General features: G+C 39.5%; 1 protein-coding gene across 1 annotated transcript; it reads right to left on the reverse strand.

The window, feature by feature from the left end:
• Nucleotides 1–113: 113 nt before the first annotated feature.
• Nucleotides 114–2,163, reverse strand: LOC106959121 (aldehyde dehydrogenase, cytosolic 1-like; the record flags this gene model as incomplete). Its single annotated transcript, XM_015051472.1, has 3 exons — nucleotides 2,029–2,163; nucleotides 1,850–1,954; nucleotides 114–285 (listed from the first exon to the last, which is right to left on the reverse strand). Coding segments are annotated over exons 1-3 (376 nt in total), but the record flags the coding sequence as incomplete, so codon positions are not given.
• Between the last annotated feature and the right edge of the window lie 7,871 nt (nucleotides 2,164–10,034).

The following is a 10,034-nucleotide window of genomic DNA, read 5'->3' on the forward strand; positions in this document are numbered from 1 at the left end:
GTTCATGACAGGTTTTATGTCATGTTTATGACAGTGTCATGTCAGTCTTATGTACACTCCTTCAAATAAAGTGTTACCAAAAGATCATACATGCCCCACATATTTTTGTCTACTGTCATATGTGTCTTTGTGATGGTGTTTTACCGCCAGCAGTTTCCGGTCCCTCTCCACCAGGTCCGCCAGTTTGTGCAGCAACCTCCCCCTGCGGGGGGGCTCCATCTTCCGCCAAGCAGAGTCCAGCTGCATGGCTGCTTTGGCTGCTGCGACTGCCTTGTCGACATCCTCCTGCACCGGAGAGGGAGGCACATCAGTCAGGATCCACTCAGGTTGCAAGCTGTTCCTCACATTTTCAGAAGGTCAGAGTTGTGACTTTAACCATAGATTCTTATAATCGAACCAACCAAAACTCAATTCACACATTAGTTCTAAGCCTAACCTATAACCCCAAAACAGCACCTCTTCCTTTGGGCCCCATAAGTAACATTCAGTCCACACAATGTAGCATGTGGTCCCGACACTAAAACCAAGCTATACGCGCGCACATGCACGCACCCGCACGCACGCACGCACTCATGCAAGTTAGTGTTTTGACACACATTAGGAGTTTGTATTGATTTCCAGTAATTTGAGCTGAATTTCTGCCTAACCCAAACATTTAGCCCTTTTTTTTTAACGAGTCTTATCCGGCAGTGTGGCACTCAGAATTGTTGTCTGTCAAGGTGAAGTACAACAAAAGTACTTTCACACATGAAGCATTACAGCCTTCACCAAAGCATGGAGCTACATGGTCCCTCTAGCTCAGTTTATAACTAGTAACATTGGTGTTACTAGTTAATACACAGCTTTAGATTCCGATGTCACCAGGTGACCGTGAGCCATCCAATCAATGAACAGATGCTTAGAACAGATAAATGTGTGGATGTGTCATAACTGTTTTCATCTGAACTGAAACAAAACTGAAGTTATTATCTTTGGACTTAGAGAAACGATCTCGACTCAACACACAGCTTCAGTTATTACAGTCAGAAACTAGAGATCAGGATTGAAAACCTGGATATACTGAGATGCTCAGACGTCAACCATCAAACACACATAAAGACAGTTACAAGTCAGCATTGCATTATCTCAAGAGCATTTCCAGGATTAAAGGACTAATGTCTCAGCAAGTTCTGACTAAAAGCAGGAAGATCAAGAACATCACCCAGTTCTACAGTCCTTCCACTGAAAGAACAGACCTTAAAATACTGTTAGTTTATAAATCACCAAAGTACATTAAAGATCTGCTGTTGTATCAGTCTTCCAGACCATAAATGTCTGGAAGGCTAATAAAGAGCCGGTATCGGTTCTGGTTCAACCGATAGACTTGATTGGTTGAACCAGAACCAAACATGGAGAAGCAGAATTTAGTTTTATTTCTCCTCTAATCTGAAACAAACTTCCAGAAAATTGCAATACAGCTGAAACAAATCACTGCTTTAAATCAGTGCTTTAGAGTTGTGTTTAATTTGTAGAAAGTGAAATATTGATCAACGTATTTGATGGGTATTGATTATTTTGGTGATTGCATTTTACAAGATATGTTTATTGCTTGTTTCACAATTGGTTACTGTATGCCATTTTTATGATACAAAGCACTTTGAACTACACTGTTTCAGAAATGAACTACACAAATAAACTTCACTTGACTTTAGATGGTTTTATAATCTTTTCAGTGATGTCTGTCTCATTTTCTATGAGAAACAAACTTCCTGATTGAATTAAAACTATTTTAAATCTAAATCTGCCAGGGGTGTTTTTGAATTTGAATTGGATAATTTTGGGCTTTTCAGTGATTCTTCAGAGTTCTTACTTTGTCTGCTTCTTGGACCTCACAGATTGTGTCCCCAGTTGCCGGGTTCCGAGTTGGGAACGTCCTCCCACTAGCGGACATGTGCCACTCATTGTTGATGAAAATCTGTGGAGAAGCCAATCCACATGTGCTTGAGATGCTTTCTTTCCAGGTTTAAATGTGTGTGTGCAGCTCCATACCTTGGTGTATCTGACTTGCTGGATTTTGACAGGCTGAGGTAGATCTGAAGCTGGGATCTTGTCTGCCACTCCGTTCCTTGTTGTCCCCCTATGTGCCATGCTTAGGTCCCAGTGCAGTGCAGGCTGGAGTCTGGCTGCTCGTTCTCCACTTCACTGCCTTTAAAGTTGTACCCCCTCCTCACAGAGAAGCTCCTGGCAGCTCAACTCCGCCCCTGCAAATCAAGCAGGAACCTTGTTCCTGCCAAGTCTGGGGTAGAACCAGGCCTCTTCTGTTGTTTTTAAGCTTTTTGTTCAGAACTCAAATAAAACTTGAACTACAACAATACTGGTTAAATTATTAAATTATCACATACAGTAGTGTGAAAAAGAGTTTGTCCCAAGTATTGGGGCTTAGAATATTAATCTAAAGTTAGCAGCAGACAGACTTCAGCAATTGTTTTTATCAGCCAAACCTCAAATTAACACATTGCAATAATAAATATGACAATGTTTGTTTGTTTTGGTGAATGGCATGTACTTGTACACCACTTAATCTAGTCCAGATGACAAAGTGCTTCACACAACATTCAGTCATTCACACACTAACGGTGGCAAGCTGCTGGATTGGAGCCACAGAGGGAGGCTGAGGCTGCCAGGCAGGTGAAGTGTCTTGCCTAAGGGCACAACAAAGACACACAGAGTGGGGGTTGTAACTGGCAACCTGTTGGTTGCAGAACAAATTCCTCACCATCACCACTGTTGACCTAGTTTTGCAGACTATCAATGTTTTCCTTGCATATCTACGTTCTGATGCATCAGTATGAACCAGGGATCTTCCAGTTCAGGCCTTTTGGGTCAGAGTCTTGCAGGTTTTAAATGTGTCTGCACATCTGAGTTAAAACGTTCGTGTCATGAGCAGAACTCTGGAGAATTGGACTGTTTACTGATTCAGCTGTGTTGGAACAGGAAGAAGCACATCTAAAGGTTGCAGGACACTGGCCCTCCAGCTCTCAAGGCTTAGAGTTGAGCACCCCTGGTATAAACCACATGAAGAAATGAAGATAATCTAAACCGAAACACAGTAGTTGCTTCCAGTCACTCTGATACTTCTCTACACTGACAACAACCAGGCAGAGTTATACATGGTCATTTCAAACAATAAGATAAAACATTATTTTTGGAATCATTTTTTTTTTTTTTTTTTTTTTTTTTTTGAGAGTGAAACGGTGATGATGGGCCTTCATTTCTTATTCAGAAGCCTAGATCAAGAAATTCACTGCTGACTGTTTCCTTGTCAAATCAGAGAATAATGAGAGAAAAGTCCATTATGGTTTAAAATGTGAAATTAACTCTATCTGCAGTAATTAACAACAAATCAAAAGTAGCAGTGTTTTCCAGAAATCTGCTTCAGTTTGCACCTGCCTTGCAGGAACCCATCTGGGTGAACAAAGGCTAGCAAATACTTGCACTCACATACAGTCGGCTATTGTTTCCTCTTCATCACCTTTCCTTTTTGTCGGTGTTTACTCAGAACAACAAGGTTTTGCAAGCCCATTTTTCACCTCAGCAACTCCATAATGATGCACACAAATGAACCTAACTGAATGGACAAGCCAACAAAAAGACAAGAGAAAGGACAGAGAGATAAATTCAGGTTTGTGTTTGAAAACATGGGTGAGCAAAAGCTTAGACTCATACATATATACAAGTAGGAGCAAATGAAATAATTATATCTAAAAGATTAATAGCAAAAAGAAAGAAAGCCTTCTAAAAGTCTTTTTAAGCAATGAAACAAATGCATTATACTTGGACAGTAAATTCAAAAGCAAGTAAAATTCCTTAATTATTTTAATTATTAAGATAATTAAAATAATTAATACATGCAAAAAATTACATAAAAGATTGTGTATTTTAGTCTGAAATAAAATTATTAAGCAATTTAGATAATATGGTTTTGTTTTATTCAGTTTGAGAAGCCATACAAACTGATGAGGCATTATGAATTTGTGGAATAATATTGCTAGATGAAAATAATATAGTTAAGAAATTGTAGTCCTTACAATTTCTTTGCACTTCAGCCTCATCTGTGCCGTGTGAGCGAATGTTTCTACAGCTGGAGAAGCTGTGTCAAAACTCAATTTCAACACTTTGAAAAACATATTTTTTAAATAAAAATTTGTTAAAAAAAAAAAAAAAAAAATCCCAGTTCACACACATCCTCATTCACATCCCGTTCACCCGTGATGCATGTTCACATTATTTATTGAAAGTAACAAAAATATTTTAAATTTAAATGAAGACATGAAATAATACAATATAAAATACACTGACTTAATTTGTAATATTGTACAGTGTAGGTTATCAAATCAGTGTCAGCTGATAGTGTCAACTGGGTTGCCTGCAGGGATTTTTATGGTCCAGCAGATGTCAGTATTCAGTGACACAGGATCAACACAGTATCAGTTCAGCAATGTGGTGAAATGCTTCATGATGCCTCATCAATCCATCAACTTATCAACCTATTCACATTTGTGGTGCATCTGGAACAAACTTCCAAAAAAAAAAAAAAAAAAGAGAAATCAACTGCCAAACAGCTGAAACAGTTTCTTTAAAGGTTAAAAATCTGGTTTGATGTTGCCTTTGATTAGTAGTAAATGGAAGATTGATCGACATATTTGATGTGCATTTATTATTTGGATAGTTGCATTTGACACAATATAATATTTATTGCTTGTTTCGCAATTGGTGACTGTGTGATGTTTTTATGATATAAAGCATACATCATGTTTTGCATAACAAATTTCAGCAAATGTGTCATACAAATAAACTTGACTTGACTTTATTGAGTCAAGTCAATAAAGTCAAGTTAAGACAGCTCAAATCACGAGCTGTCTCAGAACCGCCATATTCAGCTAGCCTGTGTTGAACTTTTCCACATTACCTCACGCTGTTCAGAGCTCTGTCCACTCCGCCATGATGGACATCAAAACAACCAAAACCAAAAGATAGAGTGGTGATGGATAGCCACTGACAGTCATAATGACTGTCAGCCCTTGGTGCAATTGCAAATTTGCAATTAACACTTTTTACAAGGCAAGATTAATGTTCACATAGGTAAAACGATTAATGTTCATGTACTTTATAAGTAAATATGACAAGAAAGATGATTTCAAATATTGCAATAAGGAGAAGGTATCATCTAACCATTAGTAACCATGGAGAAATGCCTCACCATCATGGCTGAATGTATGGATGACACTGGTTCCCATCTGGTCTACAAAGGACTAGTAGAGAACCAGTTTTTAATGCTGCTCCGGTGTAAGGGAAAACACTGTTTATCACAAAACAAAATGTTTTGTGATTCAGGCAAAGTCGGCAATTTGATCAACACATCAAGAAAGAGGAAGTACGAGTTGGTTTCTAAGCTAGCTATTTACAACTTTTGTAAATACTATTGTCCATGGTTTTCTCTGAAATGTAAAACTCAGAAAAAAAGGAAATATATATATTAAATATATGTTTCAGTGTGACACTGAGCGGCTCACTTGGAAGCACCATGTGCTGAGGCTGTGGTTCTCAACCCGGGGTCTGTTCCCGGTCTCTGGCCTTCGCTGCATGTCTTCTCCTTCTGTCTCCTCCCTGTTTCCTGTCCATGTACTGTTCTAAGGCCACGAGAGCCTACAAAAGTGTCATTCGTTATAAAACCAATTCAGTACCATGGGAATCACTGAGTTCTACATTAAAGTGCTTGTTTGTGGTTACAGTTTAGGGAGATCTGCATTGGGGTGGAGGGAGTGGTTCAGGTTGAAAAGATGGACAGACTGAAGCAGTGTGAGAGGAGGAGAGGGAGGGAACCTCTAAGATAACCCTGTCCAGGTGTTCAGGGGGAGACAAAGCCTCCTTTCAGGTCCTGATGAGAACACGTTTCTCCTCCACTTGTTACAAAATGAACCCCAACGAACAAAAGAACAAAGTCAGGCAGAATATTGGATCCTGCTCTTTTTGCAAAAATATGCTGGAGAGAAATACAAACAGAACACAAAGAAACTATGAACAATGTGTTTCAAAATTTTAAGTAACAGTAAAGTAATTGATTCTATCACTAACTCACTCCATACTTCTAAATACAACTAGTAGAGCACAGGTGAAGAGCAAAAACAGTGAGGACCCGAAAAAGCTCCAGATGCTCCACAAATAACCTCCTTTTGTTGGTTAAAATGGGGAAAGTGGTCCTCTGTATGTAACATATACAAATACACACACACACACACACACACACACACACACACACACACACACACACACACACACACACACACCAAGCCAATACTCTGAAGAGTAACTTTTGACTGCAGTTACAGGTTCAAGTCTTTGATGACATGACTCAAAAACTCAGACTCAGTCAGGCTGGATAGAGTTTGAGTCAACATGAAGTTCTGCCTCAGCTTCTCTATTAGATTTGGGTCTGAGTCTTGACCAGTCAACATGTGAACATTCTTTCATCTTTACCACAACAGCCTGACAGTTTGACTGTCAAGCTGTTTGTTGTCTTCTTTTCTCCAGGATGTGATTGGCAGAGGGAGCTTCAAAAGGAGTGGACTCCAGCAGAGTGATGCCAGATGGTTAGTTCTTCCTCCAGTCTTCTGATTGGAGCTCACATTGCTCTTTTTCCTACTTCCTGGTTGCTACTCCAAAAGCTCTCCTGGGAGCTGTCTGCCCTCCTTTCACCATTTAGCATTTAAAAACAGAAAAGAAAATCCTTCCATGAATTCAAACATCTGCTAATCACAGCTGAGTTATGATTCTTACCTCCTCCAGGATCCTGACCCGCCTCAGCAACCGTAACACCATAACAACTTCCTAACTTTACCTTTGTGCATATAGTGATCACCATTCCTCTGACCGTCTCCTTTCTCCTCCCCCCACAGAAAACCACAAGTACAATAAATAAATAAACTTACTGTGACCAGGGAACTTCCAGTACTAAACTATTGCACCATGAGAAGCATGATAACATGTTTTATTAAAATCAAAATGAATGAATTTCCATTGGCTAAAGTTGCAGAAATGAGAACTGTTGTTCTATGTCTTAGCCTCAACAAGTCAGTTACAGAAATAAAACATTCTCTTACGTGAATTCCATCAGAAAAGCCTGAGTGGTCTCTTCATGACAAAACCATTTAATCTGACTGGTGATAAAAGCAATTAGAGTTCAATAAAAGAGAGGAAGAAAGAGAGCATCAAGAGCTCTCAATGAGAACAAAGATGAGAACGGAAAAGGAAACTAAAGTGTCTGCTTTTCTATCTGGATCCACATTTAGGACATTGCTGCTTCACATGACCTTTAAATAGCTGGTTACTCGGCCCATTTGAATCTGAAAGTCCAGAAGAACTTGAGCATTAGCCACTTGAAATTGTCTTGGTGTTTCTGTAGGTGTGTGTGTGTGTGTGTGTGTGTTTTTTCTTTCCCTTCAGAAGAATGTTTGTCTTTTCTTTCTTCATATCCAATTCAAAAATAAATTGAAATAAAACTAATCACTTTATTTTTCTTTTTGGTGGTCAATTGAAAATGGACAGGACGAATGAAGTGCACAATCATTTATTGTAAGCAAGAGATCAGGTTACACAGTTGCTTCTTTCTGTTATCGATTTATTCATCTTTTTGTTTAAACCAGGTCCCTCTCTTTCACACAGCCATCAGGCAGAGAAGGGAGATGATTACAGTGAAAACAAGTTCAGTGACATGAAAACAAATTTACTATGATGGATTACTATGAAGCTGGCCTGACTATTCATCCCAAGAAATGTGCATTGGCTAAACAGGAGCTACAATATTTAGGCCACATCCTGGGTGGAGGAGTCATAAAGCCAGTGAAAGACAAGATGGAGGCAATCAAAGCAGCAGAGAGACCAAGAACCACAAGACAAGTCAGGTCGTTTTTGGGCCTTGTAGGCTGGTATCGTCGATTTATCAGGAACTTTTCTGCTAGAGCAGCCCCTCTTTCTGACCTCACTGGGACATCAAATGCAAAAAATTGTGTGGGGAGAAGCACAGGAGAGGGCCTTCCAGGATTTGAAGCAGGCACTGTGTCAAGAACCTGTACTTCAGAGCCCAAACTTCTCTTTACCCTTCACAGTACAGACTGATGCATCTGCCAGGGGAATTGGTGGGGTTCTTTTGCAGGGAGAAGGAGCGGAGAAGAAACCAGTCGCCTACATTAGCAGGAAGTTGTTTCTGCGAGAGACCAGATATTCGGCGGTGGAACTGGAGTGTCTGGCTATCAAATGGACGATAGACTCTCTCAGATATTATCTGCTGGGGCGAGAATTCACCCTTGAGACTGACCATCGTGCATTGAAATGGTTGGAGGCCATGAAAGACACAAACAGTCGCATCACATGATGGTTCCTGTCTCTTCAACCTTACCGATTCAAGATAGGTTACATTCCAGGAAAAGAGAATACAGTCGCAGACTTTTTGTCTCGCTGTGGAAACAGCGAGGCTCCTGAAGGGGAGGGAAGTGTGAGGGATTTACCCCCTCCCTAACAGGTGCTGTTTTTATGTGTACTTTATATATTCTAATTTATTTGGTAAATATATTTTGTGTTTGGGGGAAGTAACTTGATTTATTTACTTTATTTTAATAATCTTCTCTTCTCTTTGAGGTCACCTGGTCATGTGCTGCCATGGAAGCGCGCCCATGAGCAGTGCTGACAAGGACCTGGTGTTTTCAATCAGCCTCATTGGGAAAATCCATTGTATGAGAGGGAGGAGAGATGTATTTTTGATTTTGTTTGGATCCAGATTGTTTTTATTTTTCGCTTTGTTTGAGTTAATTGTATTTGGTATTGGAGTGATTTCTCTTCACCATCTGAGTTGCCATAAATATGAGTTCAGTTTGAAGAATGGGGCCGCATTCATGAAAGTAAACTGCTGCACTGAAAATATTGAGAAAACACATAGCCACTCCAAGAATTAGGAATTTTTTTATAACTTTTATAATAATAATTCTTAATATTTTCCTTTAACTTTGTGTTGATCTGTGACATAAAATTCCATAATATTCACCTTAGTCATATTGTTACAACTACATATTCTATTTAAAATATCTCAATGCATCAAGTCAGAATTTTCTAAAATCTTCAATAATAATGTTCAGATAATTTATTTTATTTGTAAATTTGAATGTGTGATCATCTCCAGGCTCACCATGGTTACTGTGCTGTACTTCACTTTGCAGGCCTGTATGTTATTAATTTGCGTTAAATGAAACATGTTTGTCCTCCAGGAAATGAGATGGCATTCCAGGGAAGCAGCTGGCTCGTTTCCATTCGCCTTTCTCAAGGGACTCTTTATGTTTTCACTGAGACCAGGAGACATTGACCAGGGTCAGTGGTGTGACATTCAGCTGCTTTGTGTTGAATTTTGATTAAACAAAGAACCACTTTCTTTTTTCCTTGTTTTATTTTCAAAACACACTGTCTGTACTTTAAATGCAGCAGGATATAATGGAAGGGGACATAGAAAACAAACCCCTCTGTTATGAACACCAAGACAGTCAGGTTGTAGGAAAATGAACAAAGAAGCTATTTCTGGTGGTTGTAATCAGTGTTTCTGTAACTAACATCCAGCTCAACTACTTTATCCCGCAGCACAGGATACACACGTTTATAACTGGAACACATGATTCTAGTTACTTTACCAACCAATAATGGGAACAAAGTGCTTTTTTGGAAAAAAAAACAGGGAACTACGAATTCTTCAAACTGGGATGAGTCTAAAGGTATTGTGTTCTAGACACAGAAGTTAATGTGAGTCAGTCAGTCATTGTCGTCTCCATGGTTCCCAGTCTGTGATCTGGAAGTAGTCCTGTAGACTCTCACTGGAGGCTCATGCACTCTGGGTGTGTATTCAGGAAGCCGTTGTAAGAGGTTGTGATCAAAGTGGCCAAGCGGGGGGACAGAGTGGAGGTTGTGTGTATTTGGCATTAGTAGTTAGCAGGTCCAGTGTCTTTCTCTACCTGCTG

This window comes from Poecilia latipinna, unplaced genomic scaffold (assembly GCF_001443285.1).
Source record: "Poecilia latipinna isolate Pla-1442-1.1 unplaced genomic scaffold, P_latipinna-1.0 Scaffold1047, whole genome shotgun sequence".
NCBI lineage: Eukaryota > Metazoa > Chordata > Actinopteri > Cyprinodontiformes > Poeciliidae > Poecilia > Poecilia latipinna.